This window comes from Emiliania huxleyi (assembly GCF_000372725.1).
Source record: "Emiliania huxleyi CCMP1516 unplaced genomic scaffold EMIHUscaffold_32, whole genome shotgun sequence".
NCBI lineage: Eukaryota > Haptophyta > Isochrysidales > Noelaerhabdaceae > Emiliania > Emiliania huxleyi.
In genome coordinates, this window is record NW_005199601.1 from 305,647 (window position 1) to 324,370 (window position 18,724).

The 18,724-nt window shown below is 65.7% G+C and overlaps 4 protein-coding genes across 4 annotated transcripts; 2 read left to right on the top strand and 2 right to left on the bottom strand.

Annotated features, from left to right (window-relative positions):
* The first annotated feature begins 8,968 nt into the window (after positions 1-8,968).
* EMIHUDRAFT_427207 (ATP-dependent metalloprotease FtsH) lies at positions 8,969-12,393 on the top strand. Its single transcript, XM_005774038.1, has 9 exons — positions 8,969-9,480; positions 9,547-9,729; positions 9,805-10,140; positions 10,329-10,382; positions 10,800-10,888; positions 11,053-11,128; positions 11,346-11,445; positions 11,786-12,012; positions 12,089-12,393. The coding sequence occupies exons 1-9, from the start codon at positions 8,977-8,979 to the stop codon at positions 12,098-12,100; spliced, it is 1,581 nt and encodes a 526-aa protein (XP_005774095.1). The 5' UTR covers positions 8,969-8,976; the 3' UTR covers positions 12,101-12,393.
* A 368-nt stretch (positions 12,394-12,761) lies between these two features.
* Positions 12,762-14,159, bottom strand: EMIHUDRAFT_207665 (hypothetical protein; the record flags this gene model as incomplete). The annotated part of the gene is made up of 4 exons (XM_005774039.1): positions 12,762-12,834; positions 13,448-13,497; positions 13,602-13,628; positions 13,710-14,159. The coding sequence occupies 4 exons, from the start codon at positions 14,157-14,159 to the stop codon at positions 12,762-12,764; spliced, it is 600 nt and encodes a 199-aa protein (XP_005774096.1).
* Positions 14,160-14,222: 63 nt separating this feature from the next.
* Positions 14,223-15,851, top strand: EMIHUDRAFT_207666 (hypothetical protein; the record flags this gene model as incomplete). Its single annotated transcript, XM_005774040.1, has 7 exons — positions 14,223-14,243; positions 14,336-14,374; positions 14,441-14,565; positions 14,857-14,885; positions 14,961-15,040; positions 15,119-15,192; positions 15,830-15,851. The coding sequence occupies 7 exons, from the start codon at positions 14,223-14,225 to the stop codon at positions 15,849-15,851; spliced, it is 390 nt and encodes a 129-aa protein (XP_005774097.1).
* A 1,246-nt stretch (positions 15,852-17,097) lies between these two features.
* On the bottom strand, positions 17,098-18,635 carry EMIHUDRAFT_207667 (hypothetical protein; the record flags this gene model as incomplete). The annotated part of the gene is made up of 5 exons (XM_005774041.1): positions 17,098-17,150; positions 17,227-17,282; positions 17,655-17,793; positions 17,905-18,050; positions 18,475-18,635. 5 exons carry the CDS (start codon positions 18,633-18,635, stop codon positions 17,098-17,100), a joined length of 555 nt encoding a protein of 184 aa, XP_005774098.1.
* Positions 18,636-18,724: the final 89 nt, after the last annotated feature.

Here is an 18,724-nt window from a genome sequence, read left to right on the forward strand (position 1 = left end):
CCGGTTTTTCGTGAGCGCGGCATTCCGGTAGCTCTTCTCGTAGCTCTCGGGGGAGCAATATCGCATGTCGTCACTAAACTTCGAACCGTAGGCAAATCTTGTGTCTGAGAAGACCGGCTGCTCGCGGAGTCCGCCGCTCCCGTGGCTCTCGTGCCAGTTCCAGTAGCTTGTCTCGTACATGGCTGCGTTCGGGGGATTGCAATCCGCTGACGAGCAATACTGCTGGCCTGACGGGTGCCCCAGCGAAAATGTAGTCATCGAAAAGGCCGGATGTCTCGGCGCGCTCGTGAGTCTCTGGGTGGGGGTGGGGGGCTCAGGACCTGGCTGACAAAGTGCGAGGCGAACTCGCACATGATGCGGTCGATCTTTTGCGCCTCGCCTGTTCACAGCTGGAGGTGTGAGGAGACGCTGCTCACAGCCGCCGGTCGGTACCCGTTGCGCCTCGCCCGGCAGCCGGAAGGGGGAGAGGAAGGCGCGGATCGCCCCGACAAAGGAGAGGCCGGCAAAGTCGAAGCGGCGCACGTACGCCGAGAGGAGCTCGGCGTGCCGCTCGCCGCGCTCGCCGAGGTAGTCGCCGAGCTTTCGCTTCGAGAGGCCCTTCGTTTCGTGGAGGAAGCGCGCGATGTCACCCTACCAGACCCGGTAGGCCCAATCCAATCACAGAAGAGAGAGGCCGCCTCGTCTCTCGTGCAGGAAGCGAGAGCGATGTCTGCCGTGCCTGGGGAGATCTGGGGAGATCTGGGGAGATCTGGGGAGATCTGGGATGTCTGCCGGCTCCGCAGACAGGAAACCGCGCAGCTGCAGGTACTGAACGCCGTCGCGCGGCTTGAGGTTGAACTTTCGCACCTTCATTCACAGCGACCTCGCCGGTCAGTAAGCATCAAGGGGGCTGCTGGGCATAACGGTCGAGCTCTCGCGCCTACGTTGATGCGCCAACCTCAGGGCGGGCTTACGGTACTGTGCAAGAGTCTTCAGAGCACCGCGTGAAGACAACGGAGGGAGAGGCCGACAGCACAGTGGAATGCGGGTGTGAAGACAGCGGAGTCCGTGTCCTCTCCTCCTCTCGAGTGCTGGGTGGGAGACCAAGGCACACACGTCGCCCGCTACTAGGCTCGCGCGCGCCGCCACGAGCAGCTCCTGGTCGTACGACGCGACCGGCTGGACCACCGACGACGTGCGCACCGGCGCCGGCGCCGCGCTCGCCGGAGCGCCGCCGCCGGAGCTGCCCGCCACGGCATCGGCGCGAACAGCCGTCGGCGACTCGCCGCTGTCGCCGCCGCCGCCGCGACTGCTGCTGCTACTGCCGCCGCTCCCCCCACCGCTGCTACTGCCGCCGCCGCCCCCACCGCTGCCGCCGCCCCCGCCGCTGCTGCCGCCCCCGCCGCTGCTGCCGCCCCCGCCGCTGCTGCCGCCCCCGCCGCTGCTGCCGCCCCCGCCGCTGCTGCCGCCGCTGCCGCCTCCGGCCGTGGCGGAGGCTGGCCGCACTGCCGGCGGGGCAGGGGCCCGCTCTGCGCCGTGCAGCTGTAGCTCGACCATCGAGCCGGCCCCTATGGGTTCGGGTGCTGTGGGGTAGGCGGAGGGTGGGTTCGGGTACTATGGGGTAGGGGAGGGTATCGACCCGGCCCCTAGAGCGGTGACGACAGGGGACGCCGCGCGCGGCAAGACCAACCTTGGGGCGTGTGTAGTTCGGCGCAGTCGCGCGGAGACGGGCGCTACGAGTGCAGCCGAAGACGTGCCCCCGCGAGCGCCAGCTGGAGATGCAAGGGACTGTCCTCCGCTTCTAGGGAAACGGTGCTGCTCATCGCACCGCGGCTGCTCTCGGCTGCTCTCGGCTGCTCTCGGCTCCTCCCAGCTCCTCTCGGCTCCTCCCGGCTCCTCTCGGCTCCTCCCGGCTCCTCTCGGCTCCTCTCGGCTCCTCTCGGCTACTCTCGGCTACTCTCGGCTCCTCCGCCCATCGCGCCGCCGCGAGACGCGCGCACGAGCGGCGCCGCGAAGAAGAAGGAGGAGCCGCGGTCATCCTCGTCCTCGTCGTCGCCCTGCCCGCCTGCCGCCGCCAGGGATGTCGCCTCCTCTCCGCCGCTGCGCAAGCCGTGCTCGCCGCCGTACGGCGCCGCGGCCAGCCCCGCCAACTCGAGGCCCGTCGACGATAGCAGCCCCGCAGACTCCTCCGCCTCGAGCCGGGGCGGAGCGGACCTGCAGGCACACTCCGAGGAGAAGTCCGAGAGCAGGGTCGGAGCAGGCTCCGCCTCGCGTCGCGGCGGAGCAGACCGCTCGGAGACAGCGGCGAGGGAGGCGGCGAGCGAGTGCGCAACCTCGGCCCCGCCCGACGGGTTCCGCCGGTGCCGCCCGCCAGCCTTGCGCGCGCTGCACGACGAGGGCAGCAGCGCCTCCCCGTCGTCCTCGTCGGAGGCGGAGCTCTGCTGCCGCGCCTGCTACGGGGGGGGGGGGGGGGCAGCCCCAAGTGACGCCTCCGGACCTCCCGCCGTACAGCGGGCCGCCCCGAACTGACTCGAGGCGGTCATCGTCCGTCATCGAGTGGGGAGGGATGGGGACTCCGGGACTGAGAGACTTCAGGGACTGAGAGACTTCAGGGACTGAGGGACTTAGGTGTCCGTGCTCGCTTGCTGCCGCGCCTCGGCCGCGCCACCCCACGGCGCCGCGCCAGCCGCCCCGGCGCGCAAAGCTGGCGCCCCGACCGAGCCGGAGCGGCGGTGCGGCGCGCCTGCGACCGCCAGCGAGAGTGACTCGCATGCGCACGAGCAGCGCGCCGCCGCGCCCGCCGCGCCCGCCGCGCCCGCCGCGCCCGCCGCGCCCCCTCCCCGCCCCTCCAGCCGCAGGCCGTCGCGGGCGGAGCGCGCGCGCTGCAGCCGCTCCCGCACACGCGGCGTGGCCGCGTCCTCGGGCGGCGGCGCGAGCAGCACCGTGGCCGCGGCCGCAGCGCCCTCCTCCGCCGCCGTCGCGACGGCGCCGCTCGGGGCCGCTGCATCGGGCGCCTGCACGGCCGGCTGCACGGTCGCCTCGGCTGGCGCCGGAGCCACTGGCGGCGTCATCGGCGGCGCAGGCTCCGGGAGCGCCGGCGCCTCCCATTCTGGCCGCTCTGGCTGCTCCGGCCGCTCCTCCTCTGGCGGCTCCGGCCGCGGCGGCGGCGGCGCTGGCTGCGACTCTGGCGGCAAACCGCCGTCTGGCTGCGGCTCCGGCGCCGGCTGCGATTCTGGCGGCAAGCCTCCGTCGGGAGGGAAACCGCCACTGAGGGCAAAGGCTTCCGACTCCTGGCTCGAGTACCCCGGGTCAAATGGAGGCGACGGGAAGGGCGAGATTTGGCTCGGAGACTCGCCGCCGGGACCAGTGGAGGCCATAAACGCGCTCTGGCCACGACTAAACGCGCCGCGGCCTTCGCAGCACCGGACGACGCTCTCAGCTCTCCAAACGGGCGGTCCCCTCCTCCCCGGCTTGCTTTGTGCAAAAGAAATCGGGCGAACGTGGCTCTTCCGTTGTGGAGGAACGCGACTCCAGACTGACCCTCGACGCTCCAATGTATCACACCCCACGGTGCTAGATGCTTGGGTCATGTAGAAAGAAAGAAAGAACACACCCAAGCCAGAGGAGGGACGGGAGTGAGTGAGTGTGAGTGAGTGTGACACACACACACACACACACACACACACACACACACACACACACACACACACACACACGAGGGACGGGAGGACGGCACGCCGCCACCACACAGGGATTTTAAGGAGAGGGGTGTGGTGCTAGCCGTCGCCCACCCTTGGGCGTCTGCCTCTTCCCATCTCTCTTCGCAGTCTCTCGCCGATTCTCGCTGCAACCTTCATGCCACCTCGCGGTCGTCCCACTCTCGTCGTTCTCTCTCTTGTCGCTTCTTCCTCTGTCGCGTCGCTCTCCTCTGCCTCGTTCTGCGACGACGTCGCTGCAGCCAGCCCTGGAGGCAGCGGACTGACGCTCTGCCACAGACCATGTGTGCAGTCTATGCTCCCCGCAGCGCGCACAGTCACTCTACCAACACCACGGCTACACAGCGGCGCCGCGTGCGGCACACGAGCTCACTGCGCACTCACTCGGGCCCGAGAGCCTGCCACTTCGCCTTCTTCTTGCTCCTCGCGCCGCCCTTGGCGCCGCCGCCGTCGACAGCCGCGTCGGCCGCGGCAACCGGCGGCTCGTCGGCGCTCGCGCCGGCCCGCGGCGCCTCCCGCTGACGCTTCTTCGCGCTCGATGTGGCACTCGAGAGCAGGCTGCGCATCGACGCGAGCTGCGCGGGCGGCGGCGGCGCGGGCGGTGGCGGCGGCGCCGCCGCCGCCGCCGCGCCGCCGCCCTTGGCCTTGGCCTTCGGCGGCCCGCCCTCGGCTGGCAACACGCAGAACCAGCTGCTGCCCAAGAAGATCGAGGCCTTGGCGGGGCAGCGCGTCGTCGCTGTGTCGGCTGGAGGCGGCCACAGCCTCGCCCTCACCGCCGACGGCAGTATCTGGAGCTGGGGCAATGGAGTCTATGGCCGGTTGGGCCACGGCGACCAGCAGCACCAGCTGCTGCCGAAGAAGATCGAGGCCTTGGCTGGCCAGCGCGTCATCGCTGTGTCGACCGGAGGCAACCACAACCTCGCCCTTACCGCCGACGGCGCCGTCTGGAGCTGGGGCGGTGGAGGCTTTGGCATGCTGGGCCACGCGGCCACGGCGACCATCAGGACCAGCTGCTGCCCAAGAAGTTAGAGGCGTTTGCTGACCAGCGTGTCGTCGCTGTGACGGCTGAAGGCTTCCACAGCCTCGCCATCACCGCCGACGGCGCCGGCTGGAGCTGGGGCAGTGGAGTCTCTGGCAAGCTGGGCCACGGCGACCAGCAGTACCAGCTGCTGCCGAAGAAGATCGTGGCCTTCACTGGGCAGCGCGTCGTCGCTGTCTCGGCTGGAAACTTCCACAGCCTCGCCCTCACCGCCGACGGCGGCGTCTGGAGCTGGGGCGATGGAGAGGATGGCACGCTGGGCCACGGCGACGAGCAGATGCAGCTGCTGCCCAAAAAGGTCGAGGCCTTGGCTGACAAGCGCGTCGTCGCTGTGTCGGCTGGAGCCATCCACAGCACCGCCCTCACCGCCGACGGCGCCGTCTTCACGTGGGGCAGGGGCGAACACGGCTGCCTAGGCCACGGAGAGGACCTGTCGAACCACAGTTGCTGCCCAAGAAGATCGAGGCGTGGGCACCAGGAGCGGGGCGGTAATGTGAAGGGACAAGGCGGTGCGCGCCGGGCCGCGGGCGAGCCCGCCTGCCCGCCGCGTCGAAGAAAACCCGCAAAGTTGAACTAGGTCAGGTAGTGAACATCGCTCGCGCGGCGAAAAATAAACGCGCGGCTCCGTCGAGGACCGGGCGCGAAATATGAATAAAAATAAAAAATTGTTACGTGATAAAAAATAGAGTTCGGGGGCCCCAATGCCCGCAACCCGATCCCGATCATCTGGCCCCCGCTGGCACACTGAAAGAAAGACTACCGGTGAGTTGACGACACACTCCCAGACGCCGGTCGGCTCGCGGGGGGTTTTGCATCCAATGGATGGCTGGCCTCGAATCACGTCGGCGAGGACAGCGACGGCGTCGTTGGTGGGCGAGGGCGTCGACCGACGGGCGGCGCGCCAGGAGCCCCTCGCTGGCGCGGTAGGTCACGGAACGTCGGGTCGAGCCCCTCCGCCAATTGAGGCGGCGGTCGAGACGGTGAGCGGCTGACGTCCTCGCGGGCGTGGCGGAGTGCACTTAAAGGCCTACTTCAGGCTTGGGGACGCGCCGACCGTGCATGATTGGGACTCGTGGCGCCTCCCAGGCCCGCCGCAGCGGTCCCATGGGTACCTGCCGTCCGTACCGGTCCACGGGCTGGCCCTGGGCACATTCAGACCGAACTCGCTGCGCAATCCGGTCTGTCGGCGGCCGGCAGCCCTCGGGGGTCGAGTCGCAGGATGTCGCAAAATTTTGCCACACGTGCTCGAGCGTCGAGCTTCCGGCGTTCCCAGTCGCAACTACCTCCGGCGAGGTGGCTGACGTTGCACAATCACATCGGTGGCGCATGTGGAGAGCACCAGTGCTCTTTCGGTGGGCTGTCGTGGGGTGGTGCACAGCACGCATTGAGAGGAGCCGAGAGAAGCAGCGGCTGTGGGGCTTCCACGGCTGCCAAAGGGTGGTTCACGACTACTCTGAGCAGGGCTGTGCTTTGGTGGGGTTGTGCTTGAGCATGTGTGAAGTGGGAGTGCGTGCCGGCGGTGTCTGTGGGTGAAACGGGCGTGTATGAGGCCGTAAGAGCCGTGGTATGAGCCAGAGTGGGCTTCATCACCCAAAGTAAGGACGGTTTGGGACAGCTCAGGCTTGATACTGATGGGACTGGGCCAGGAGAGCGACAGAGAAGGCGAGGTGGTGAGCTGGGAAGCCGCTTCGTCGGCACCTGGACGTGTCGCGATGAACTGCCAAAAAGCACCTTTTGCGGCTATTGCTCAAGACTTCGGGAGACAAGGCCTACATATTATGACTGCATCCATGCGCCTGGAGCATGAGGTCTGCGGATCGGGACATTTCACGGTCGGTGGCGCCGGTGATGGCCTCCGGAATGCCCTCGCAATCGCCTCGGATGGGGTCCACCGGAGACAATCTCGAGCCCTCTGCGTGCCATCACGAGCCGGTGTGAGCTTGTAGACCCAAGGTAAGTGCGGTCTGGGACGGCTCAGGCGTGCTACTGATGGGCCTGGGCCAGGAGAGCGACAGAGAAGGCGAGGTGGTGAGCTGAGAGGCTGGAGAGTCCGCGTGTGACCTTGTCGCGATGCAAGTGCCACAAAGCGTTGTTTGCGGCTATTGCTCAAAACCTCGGGAGACAAGGCCTACCTATTATGACTGCATGCATGCACTTAGTGCATGAGGGCTGCGAGACGAGACATATCACGGTCGGTGGCGCCGGTGATGGCCTCCGGAATGCCCTCGCAATCGCCTCGGATGGGGTCCACCGGAGACAATCTCGAGCCCTCTGCGTGCCATCACGAGCCGGTGTGAGCTTGCAGACCCAAGATAAGTGCGGTCTGGGACGGCTCAGGCTTACTACTGATGGGCCTGGGCCAGGAGGGCGACAGATAAGTATCACGCTCGAGACCTCGAGACTCGCGCAAACTCCTCGACATCGTCGTGTTGTTATGGTGGGCATCGGTGTGGTGGTTTTGCCCGTGTTATGGTGGGCATCGTGTGGTGTGTTTGTGGTGCGGTGATCAGCCTACCGAACCGATCGAATCTCAAGCACCGCGCCTTGTACCTAGCTTCGGTCATGAAGGTTGGGCATTGCTCAGCTGGCAATCCGGAGGTTCGTTGGCTCCGACCGTTTCGCCCGCATCCTCACCACATGGTCGACGCCGACGGGAAGCAACACTCGTACTCAGAAGCCAGTGAACTGCGCCAAGAAGCAGGCTTGGAGTCAAAGCGCTCCTTTATTTACGATCCGATCGAGGGCCGCTCGGTACACGTCAAATGGGCCGGGACCATGGCTGCACGCGAGGATGGGCGGTCAAAAAATAATCAAAATCGGATCCGTCAGCTCGCCCTCGTCATGTTGCGTGTCGTCCCCGCGATGCGGCACTGCACCTCGCTGCGCTCCTGGGTGGCCGAAGCGTGCGAGTCGCCGGCGCTTGCGATCCGCAACACGGACTCAAACAGAGCGATCCACTCGGTTCTGCAGCACGCGCCAGACTACATCACGAGTGAGTACGCGGGTCCGACGAAGCGCCCAGGGACATCTCTCGGACGCAAGACTCAACACGAAGATCTGCACGCATTGAGCTACGCTACCGAGTCGGTCGACTTGTTACTGTCGTCGGAGGTCTTCGAGCATCTTCACTCACCGTACGCAGCATTCAGCTCCGTGTACCGCGTGTTGCGCCACGGTGGGAAACACCTTTTCACGACCCCCTTTAGCGGGCTTGCGCGCGACACGCAGTTCTCACGGCGACATGCCAACGGCACGATTGTTCATCCACCGAACGGGGCGACATACCATGGCAACCCCAACCCTCAGTAGAGCGATCCTGGTCTTTCCGAAGACGAGCCCCGCGCCACGGGTGCCAGCCGTGCCTCCGCGGGAGCCGCCTCTCGAGCCGCGTCCCGCCGGCACTGTCCCTGAGTGCGTCCCGCCTTGGTTGGCGACACGCACTCGACGAGGGCAGTCCAGCCGACGGGAACGTGTCGCGCGCCGGCGACGAATGCGGCGGGGTGGGTGTGGGTACCGAGCGCCGCTTCGGCGAAGCGAGGTTGGCAGGCGCCCCTCACGAGTCCGTTCAGACATGCCACACGCCCCTCGCAAGCGAGGTTAGTAGGCGCCCCTGGCGAGACCCGCAAGAGATGCCACACCACCCTCGTACCTATACTCCACCAATGAGAAGGTGAAGAGATCTTATCGGCGGGTGGGCCGCGGACACCCTTGAGGTACCTTAAATTCTTTGGGCGCTGGCATACCAGGGGGGGCAGGGTGGTGGGCGGCGACCGCCGCATACCGTCCTACGGCGGGGACTATCGCTACGCCAGGGAAGACAAGGGCGTCGAAGTGCAGCTGCTGCTGTTCGAATCGTTCGGCGGGTTCGGAAAGGGGGTCCGTGAGATCCTCCGGAGAGCGGCGGACGTGCTACAGAACAAGCTGACGCGGGCCCAGTACCTCGATGAGGTGACTTGGACCACCAAGAGCTGGCTGGGGCTGCAGAAGCAGCGCATCTCAGTCGTTCTTCACACGGCCATCGCAGAGCAGGTCGTGAATGAGCTTGCCTGTGGCGGGGGTGGGCGGGTGCACGGAGCTAAGTGCCTCGCCACCCTCGCAGGAGTCGCTTAGGCGGCTCCCGTGGTGTACCTGTGTTAGTGCCAGTGCGAGCCAGTCCCGTGCCCAGTCCTGTGCCCAGTGTTGTGCGAGGGAGTTTTGTTGTAAAATTCTTTTGGCGAGGAGCCAAGAGAAGCTCGCACATACATGACCCTCCGCCCCCTCCTATCCCTGCTCCTCGCGGCAGCAAGCTCTGCGCTGGTCCTCCCGGCGGGCGGTCGCCTCGCGCCTCGGCTCGCCGTGCGCCCGCCTCGCGCCCACGCAGCGCCGCCTCGCTGCTCGTCCGCCGCCTCGCCGGGCGCCAGCGAGAGCGGCAGCAGCGGCAGCAATGCGCCGCGGCGGCGTCGGCTGCTGCCGCGGCTCCCGCTGGCGAGCGGCTCCGGGGGTCGGATGCGCGTGCCGCCTTGGCTCGATCGCCTCGCCACCCGCGCGTCCAAGATGCGCTGGCTGCGGCTGCTCTACGTGTTTCTGCTCGCGGCGCTCGTGCCCGTGCTGCTGGGGCGGCGCGCTCCGCCGCAGCGGGCGGTCGAGGTCTCGTACGCCGCCTTCATGCAGCTTGCGGCGCGCGAGAGCGGCCGCATCAGCGGCCTCCGCCTCTCTCTCTCGCGGTACGGCTTCCTGCTCGACGGCGCTCCAGCCTTCACGCGGCCGGTGAGGGCGCCGTCAGACCTGCAACCCTTCTAGGGCCCCTCTCGGACCCTTCTAGGACCCTCCTAGGTGCGGGCGCCGTCGGACCTGGTCTGGTTCCTACACAAGCACGGCGTCGACTTCCGCGCCGCGCCCGCCTCTGCCGCCGGCGCCCTCCTCCCACTCCTCTTCCCCCTGCTCTGGCTCGGCGCGCTCTACTCGATGATGCGCCGGCAGATGGGCGGGCAGGGCAACGTGTCGAAGCGGGCGTCGGCGCAGCTCCTCTCGGCGGACGGCCTCTCCTGTGAGGTGTGAACAGCGTCTCTTCACACCCACTGCTGTGAACAGGCGCAGCTCCTCGCGGCGGACGGCCTTTCCTTCGAGGACGTCGCCGGCATCGACGCCGCCAAGGAGGAGGTGCGCGAGGTTGTGGCGATGCTCAAGAGCCCGGCCACTTACGCCGCCGCCGGCGCGCGGCTGCCGTCGGGCGTGCTGATGTGCGGGCCGCCCGGCACGGGCAAGACGCTCCTCGCCCGCGTCATGGCGGCGCAGGCGGGCGTGCCGTTCTTCTACTGCTCGGGGTCTGACTTCGTCGAGCTCTTCGTCGGGCGCGGCGCCGCCCGCATGCGCGCCCTCTTCAAAGAGGCTGCCGCCGTGTCCCCGTGTATCGTCTTTGTGGACGAACTCGACGCTAGAAGCGGAAGACGGGTTCTTGTACCCCACCTAGCGCCTGAGAGACACGGACTCCGCTGTCTTCACACGCACTCCGCTGTATCCACTGTCCTCCTCTCCGTTGTCTTCACGCGGTGCTCTGAAGACGCTGCACAATACCGTCCCCCCGCCCTCATGTTGGCGTATTCAGCACGTAGGAGCTCGACGCGCTCGGCAAGCAGCGGTCGATGCGGCTCGCGGGGTCTAACGACGAGGTGCAGCCGAGAGGCAGCCGAGAGGCAGCCGAGAGGCAGCCGAGAGGCAGCCGAGAGGCAGCCGAGAGGCAGCCGAGAGGCAGCCGAGAGGCAGCCGAGAGGCAGCCGAGAGGTGGCCGAGAGAGAGCCGTACGAGGTGGCCGTCAGCCGCTTGGGTGTCGCCCCACATCGCCCCAGGAGGTGATGCCTCGCCTGGTCGCCCTGAGATCCCAGCATGAGATCCCAGCACGAAGGCTCGCAGCGGTGGGGGCCTCTCTTACTGTTGCAACACGATCTCAGAGCCGGTCGCAAGATGGGCCAGTGAGCGCGCGGCGCGGCTTCCTGAGCCGCTCACATGCCTACCTCGGCTGCCTCTCGGCTGCAGGTCGAGCCGAGTCTTTCACTCCTCCGGCCGAGCCGAGCAGTGACACTGAGTAGGTCGAGCAGACGCTCAACCAGATGCTCGCATGTATGGATGGGCTCGGGGGGGAGTCGAGGGATATCGTCGTCATCGGCGCTACCAACCGGTGCGACTGCCCTCGACCCCGCCCCCTTCCGAGCCCCTTCCGAGACATGTCCGAGCCCCTTCCGAGACATGTCCGAGACACGCCGCTCCCCCTGCCAGGTGCGACATCTCGACCCCACCTGTTCACGGCAGTGGGTGTGAAGAGACGCTGTTCACACCTCACAGGTACGACATCCTCGACCCCGCCCTCACCCGGCCTGGCCGCTTCGACCGCCTTGTGCGCATCGAGCTGCCCGACGAGGTGGAGACATAGCCGCGACATAGCCGAGAGACGGCCGGTACATAGCCGAGATGTGGCATCGAGACGGCGGGAGCTAGCAGGGCAGACGCCACTCCAAGAGTGGCACCGCACCGGAGACCGCGCGCCGAGCGACAGGCGGGGGCGGCTCAACGCCCTGCTACCACACCACCCACGGGACTGAACCCACACTGGATTCGAGACTCTGGAGGTATGGTAGGCGGGGCGGCTCAACACGCTGCGCGTGCACACCAAGTCCCTCGCCCTCGCCCCCGACGTCTCGCTACGCAAGGTTGCGGCCGCGACGCCAACATTCTCAGGCGCCGAGAGGCAGCCGAGAGTCAGCCGAGAGGAAGCCGAGAGATCGTTCGGAGATCGTTCGGAGATCGTTCGAAGATCGTTCGGAGATCGCTCGGAGATCGCTCGGAGATCGCCGAGACATAGCCGTGACGCCCCTCCCCCCCCCCTTCTCTGGCGGCGGAGAGTCGCAAGCACTCATCTCTGCTTCTACCTGTGAGCAGAGCTCGCAATCTCGGCTATATCTCGCCTATCTCCCGGCTATCTCCCGGCTATCTCTCGGTTGTCTCTCGGCTGTCTCTCGGCTGTCTCTCGCCTATCTCCCGGCTATCCCGGCTATGTCTCGGCTATGTCTGCGGGCAGGAGCGGAGCTCGCCGCTCTGACCAACGAGGCTGCGATCCGCTCCGTGCGCCGCGCCGTCGCCAGTATTGCGAGCGAGCAGGGCGGCGGCGGCGGCGGCGGCGCGGGGATGGCCATGCCGGCGCACAGTGGCGCGGGCGGGCCAGTCACTATGGCTGACTTCGACTCTGCGCTGGTCGACTTTGTGACTTCGCGGCGCAAGGGGCCAGTCGGCGGGCTCCTCGGCAAGGCGTGTCAAACGGCCCTGCCCCTCCCTCCCCGCGCCGCTGCGCTCACCCCGCCCCGTCCTCCCCGCGCGCGCGAAGGTCCTCGGCTAGTGTTGCTTGCCAGGCGCCTGCCCCCTCTACTGCTGCCCCCTCCCCGGCAATACGGCGGGGCCACTCTCCTGCGAGCTTGCGTGAGGAGTGGGTGGGGGCGGGAGAGCAGCTGAACACGGGCGGGCGGCGGCGGACTCCGGCTCGCGTGTCGACCATGGACTCCGCTGCTGCACGCCAGCGCAACGCGCGCGCGCAGTCCGTGAGGACATCGTGCGGGTTCGATGCGAGAGGGAGAGAGCGAGAGCGAGAGCGAGAGAGATGTTACTATGCGCGAAAAACACATCGTACAGTTTTAAGGCTTCCGCGGGTGCCGCGAGCCTCGTGGGGTCTCGCCCTGATGGCGCGCCTCCTCCGCTGGCGCTGCCGATCTGGGATCTGGCCACTCGTCCGTTAGAACGAAATAGCACCTCGACCACCTCTACCTCGACCACCTCGACAACCCACCTCGACCCGCTCCCTGCGCGGCTCCCCTGAGGCTTCCGCGGGTGCCGCGAGCCTCGTGGGGTCTCGCCCTGATGGCGCGCCTCCTCCGCTGCCGATCTGGCCACTCGTCCGTTCGTGTAGTACCTAGGCGCGCTGGACATTGCTCGCTCGCCACTTCCTCCGCGACGCCTGCTCAGTCAGTCATTCTTTGTGCGGCTATCAGGGCACGACTCCGTGTTTAGCTAATGGGAGTTGTCTCTTGAATGTCGGGCTGGACTGTTCGCGTGCGAGTGTCGGTGATGTGCAGGGTCCTGGGAAGCAAAGCCAGCGCAGGCGTCTTTGCACGACACGCTGCAAACAAGTTGCCTCTGTCGTCGGGCAGTTGGGGGGGGTTTGGGGTGAAAAAACTCTGACATTTTACGAACTCCTTGGCGACGCGCGCGCCGCGTCGCCAAGGCTCAGCGACCTCGGTCGTACAATCGGCCGGCTGCGCGGGTTTTCGGCGAGTTTCCCGCGCACCGGCCACGACGGACCAACCAGACCAAAAATCGCGACGCTCGCGCGCAAAAATCAGCACGGAATCAACGCTCACGACGCTCTCGATGATCTCGATGGTTCGAGGATTTGAGGATTTGAGGATGGTGAGGGGTGAGGGTGAGGTGTGCCCCCCCCCTCCCCCCCCGCCCGGCCTCGAACCCGCAGCCAACCGGCCCGAATGCGAACCTCTGACCGCTAGGCACGGGGGCGGCAAAGATGGAGAGGGGGGAGGGGGGGGGAATGAGGGAGAAGGAGAGAAAGAAAGAGGAGGAGAGAGAAAGAGGGCTAGGATGGGGGGGGGAGAGAGAGGGGGCAGGGGGGGGTTTGGAATGTCCGACTCCCGGGTGGAGACACTGCCCTTTGCAGGAGTCACGTGTCCCCAACGACCGGCAGTCGGTAATGAGGTTTGGTTGGTTGAGGAAGTCGGCCTCCGGTTCCTGAAGCAGGGCAGAAATAAATAAAGGTTAGGGACGTCTCGGGCAGTTATCGCCGCGTTGAATCCGTTCGTCTGCCGGAACGATCTCCCATCGGTTATAATAACCGGCGGCAATCGATAGTCAAAGTTGGGCTCCGGAAAGCGATAGAGCGCCCGCCCATGCCCTCCGCTTGTTGTGCAGCACTCGCGGCGCGCGCGCGCCGCGGTGTTGACCAACGACCGTGCCACTGGAGGCTCCCACGCCACTCGCGGCGATCCGCATCGAGGCCGCCCGTCGGCGCAGCAAAGGCACTGCGCACTTCTGGGCAGCGCCCAGAATGCAGGGAAGGCCTTGGCGCTTCTCGCCAGCCAGGCTGACTCGGCAACCGGCACGCGAGCCGACTGCGCGTCCCGAGCCCACGGATCGGCGCCGTCGCACAGGCCCGCCAGCCGCCGCACAGCTCCAGAGAGGCCACTGGCGTTGCGCTGCACTGCTTGAAGCTGATGTTGAGGCGCTGCACTGCTCAAAGCTGCCCCGTGCGCCGCCGCGAGCGCCGCGCCGTGGCCTCGTTCTCTGGCGAGCCCCAGCACGACCCCTCGCGGCCACTCGCGCCGTTGCAGCAGCTCCGACCCCGCCACTCCGGCTCCCGAGCGCGCGACGAGCACGAGGAAGAGCATGCGCATGGGCCAAAATCAGTTACCAGCTCTCTGCGGGTTCGAAATTCTTTCAGCCCCGCAGAGCTGCCCATGTGCCTCGTCTCTCTCGCGGTGTTAAATGCTCACACTGCAGGCCGAAGCTGACTCGTAGTCCATGCTCCGCTAGGGGCAAGTCGGCCAAGATTGGCCGCTTCGGCTTCCAGGGCTTCGAAAAGCAGAAGAAGCTCGCGAAACACGCCTCGGTGTGCGCGCCTGCCCCAGCTCCGCGCCTGCACTGCGGGCGCTCATCCGATGTGCGTCCCCTGCAGACCTACGGCGGCCCGGCGCAGCCGTCCATCGGCGAGCGGAAGCCCGCGGACAAGGCGAGGAAACAGGCGGGCGCGATCGGGAAGAAGAAGCCCAAGAGCGGGGCCAAGGCGGGCAAGAAGGAGCGGTTGTGTCCATGAGCACTGCGTCTGGTCGCGTCGCGTGTGTTCGTCCTCCCTCCCTCCGCGTCTCCGTTCTCTCTGCACACGCGCCGCTCTCGACGTGAGAGAGTGTATCTGTATGGACTGACACCGACACTGTGTCTGTGTACGAACTCTGCCGACACGCGGCGCGCGCGGCTTGGCCAAAGTACAGGTTTCGATCCGGGCCACCGCAAATTTTGATCAGCAAATTTCGAGGGGCGGCCGCAAATTTTGAGGTAGATTTTGATTGTCAAAATGTGTCCGTCTTGGCACAGGATAGAGCATATAGGCGGCGAACACCCAGGTGCGCAGGGACATCGCGACTCTGCCCGCTCGCTCGACCCTTTTGCCGCGAGAGGGCGCCGGCCGCGTGTAAGAGGTGGCTGGCGCCCTGAGGCGGCAATTGGTGGCGTGGGGAGTGCGGAGAACGCTACTGGCGGCGCGACAGGGCCTCTCTCGGTTGCGTGTGCCGCCCATCGGCACGCGGGTGCGCAGACATCGCGACTCTGCCCGCTCGCTCGACCCTTTTGCCGCGAGAGGGCGCCGGCCGCGTGTAAGAAGTGGCTGGCGGCCTGGCGCCCTGAGGCGGCATTTGGTGGGGTCAGCGTGCGGTGCTGAGTCTTACTCGTCGGCGCTGGGGCCAGATCCCAGCGCAGAACCCTGCAACGCTGGCATACAAACACAAGAAGACTAACCCTAACCCTAACCCTAACCCTAACCCTAACCCTAACCCTAACCCTAACCCTAACCCTAGGTCAGCGTGTGGGGCTGAGTCTTAGTCGTCGGCGCTGTGGGGCCAGATCCCAGCGCAGAACCCTGCAACGCTGGCATATACAGACACAACCAGACAACCCTGACCCTAACCCTAACCCTAACCCTAACCCTAACCCTCTAACCCTAATAACCCTAACCTAACCCACCCCCCAACTCCACACCGCAAATTTGAAAGATCCTGATGAAAATCAGGCCCGACTGCAAATTTCTTCAAAATTTTCGCAGGCACTCCGCGCCTGCAGATTTTGAAATAAATTCGACAAAATTGGTACCTGGCCCAACGCGCGGCTCACGCCTCTCGCCCACATAGAGGGTGTGGAGGCCGAGTTGAGGAATTCGAACTACGCGACCCAGATCGCAACAGGCGGCTCCGCGGCGATACCACACAACCAAACCTGACACATCATTTTGGGGGCCTGGCAGTTCGACTTACTGATTCTAACTGTAAAGCTACGGCTTTTTATGATATATAAGGATTATGTCCCTAAAGCCGTAGATGATACGGCTTTATCACTATATCAAAAATCTTCCCGACAGAGAGGCCAATTGGAAAAGAGAATTTTACCAACAAAGCTCCCTCTCGGTCTGGTCTCGCACGACACTGGGCACGGTGGACCGGGCGCCGCGCCGAGCGTTTTTCATCTCTCGGTCTGTCTGGGGTGCCGAGCCGCCTCGGGGTGGCGGGCGGGCGGGCGTTTTGAAAAACAGAAAACAGAAAACAAGGGGGGGGGGGGGGGGGCTGGGAGTAGAAAATACGCCCAAGGGGGCCAAGGAGGCGGCGCGGGGAAGCAGCATCAGGTGAGAGCAGGAAGGATGGCGCTTACGGCTTAGGGTCGGCTTTGAACAAGGGTTTCCAGGTTTTAGATCAGTATTGGTGTCGGTCACGATTTCGATGCGCGATTTAGCTAAGTCCCAGAGCCGTTTACGCATGAGGGGGCCCCCTCACCAGCCTAGGGCTCGCGCTTCTGGCCCGAGGTGTCGCCGCTGCCTCCCGCGCCCTCCGGCGCCTGCTGCTACTGCCGGTCGGCCGGTCGGGTCCGCGCGACGGCTCCATCCTCGAGACGTAGCGGTCGCTGAGCGCTTTCTCGACCGCTACGTCTTCCAGTGCACCCACCCACCGCGACCCTCGAACCTGCGCTGCGCGGCGCAGTTGCTGCCGAGCGAGACGCCCCCGCCCGCGCAGGGGCGGCATCACCAGACGCTACCGCATGGCCGAGCAGCGAGCAGTGTGTGCCGCAGTGCCCGTCCGGGCCCTCTTGCAGCTGCCTCTATTGGGCGTAAACCGCGGATATAAGGGTCTATACGGAGGTGGGTGGCCTCTTAGAGGTATGGGAGCCGCTGGCACCGCGCTGGGCGCCGCGGATGCACGTTCGAACGAACATTATGAAATCGGGACGATTTTGACCCAAAAATCACAAGGTGTGTCGGCACACATCCCCACATGAGGTCAGCGGCGCGCAGTGCCTCTCTCGCAGGCTGATTGTGGCTGTTTTCGAGCTTGTTTTTGTTTTCAGACTAGGGGGGCCGACCCCCTCAGAGGCGGCGGGCGGGCGGGCGCGGGCGCCCACAGACCGAGAGATCAAAACGCTCGGCCGCCGCACCGGTGGCACTAACACACGTAACACAGGAAAAGAGAAACAACAATGTACAAACACGATTTGAGCACAACTGGGGCACCGTCTGTCCGTATGCACGGGCGAGACAAACCATCGCCCGCTAGAACGAACCGCGACCTATCGGCCCTAGCCAGCGGGCGACGTTGCGTTGAGTGAGAGCCGCCCGGTCAACAGCGAACCTATAGACAACAGAGTCGCGCCATGCTCAGCACTCCGACCACGCTCAAGGCTGCCGCCGCTGTGTGGCCTTGAGACCCAAGAGCGCGAAGTCGCCGATCAGCGAGAAGGTCGGGTGGCTGAAGGTGGCGGGCCTAGTACACCACTCACCAGGCGCGCCTGAAGAGACGCCGCTCGCAGCGAGGGGGCGGCGGCTAGCAGGTGGCCGGTTGCGCTCGACGAAGAAATGCGCGACCTGTGAGGAGCGTGGAAGCGTGAAGATTCGACGGTCTCCCCGCAGTTGCGCTCGAGGCGGAGCAGCGGGCAGCCCAGGGCAGCACGTAGCCGCAGGCGAGGTGGGCAGCCTATGGGGTTTAAGATCACAACGTGATCTTAATAGGGCACACCAGCGATGATGACTGATAACTGACCATTCTCGGGATGGCCACAGGCAGGGTCGCTGGGCGCAGGCCGCCCACACAGCTCGCGGCGATCTCGGCGCTATCTCTCAGAGATGTCTCGGCTACATCTCGGCCGTCTGCGAGGGCGGTAGGCCAGAGTAGAGCCGCACAACGCCCATGAGGAGCGAGACCATTACGGCCGCCTCGGGCAGGCCGCTGCTGCAGCTTGCGGTGGCATCAGCGCCAAGAAGCGAGAGGCAGATGCCTGATCACAGCAGAGTGAGAGGACAGGTGTAGTATATCCAGTCGGACGTTGATATCTCGCGTTCTCATCTAAGAGAGCTGCCGGAAGCAAAGCCGAGCCCAACGCGGAGACTCGAGGCCGCGCCAAGGCGGACGGCGATCGAGAGGACGACGAGAGTCGTCCCGACCCCGTGCAGGAGCTTTGTCGTAGTGAGCGAGTGTTGCTGCACATACAGCGGCCAGAAGGATTCGAAATCGGCAAAGGAGCGGCTGGGCGGCCTGGCAGCGGCGACCGCCGGACGGTGTAGCGCGATGGCGACGCAGACGGCGGTGAGTGCGGCGCAGATATGGAGGGGCGGCCGATGCGTCGAGGCCATTGCTCTGGGCGGAGTCCACAGCGAGTTCAGTTCTCAGCCTTGTTATTGAGAAGAACCAGACCGTTTTGAGTAACCGGGCAGGCCGCCGGTGGCATCTCTTTCCACCCAAGAAGCCCGTTTGGAGGGATGGGCGGCAGTGTGCGGGCGGTGAGTGCTAGTCGTAGTCCTCTCATCAAAATTTAGAACGAAACGCCCCTCGCTCCCTTGGTATGAAATGAACTCGGGGGCACGGGACGCGGCACAAACGGGGCACAAACGCCAGGCTACAAAGACGGGGAGGCACGTAGTGACGCAGGGGAGTCTAGGCGACGGCGGCGTCCTCCGACGCCGCGGCGAGCCTGAGCTCGGTCGCAATCTCTTCCGCCGCCGCGAGCTGCAGCGCGACTGACATGCGCTGGGCCTGCAGCGAAAGCCACGACCGCGTCGACCAGCTCGCCTCGTCCTCGTGCTGCCGCTTCGAGAGCTTGTTGCGCACCTTGTCCTTCATCTGGTAGAACAGCCGTTTGACCGCGTTGCACCACCCGCCGAAGGTTTCAAACAGGTACATCTGCACGTCGGTGTCCGAGCGCGAGAGGG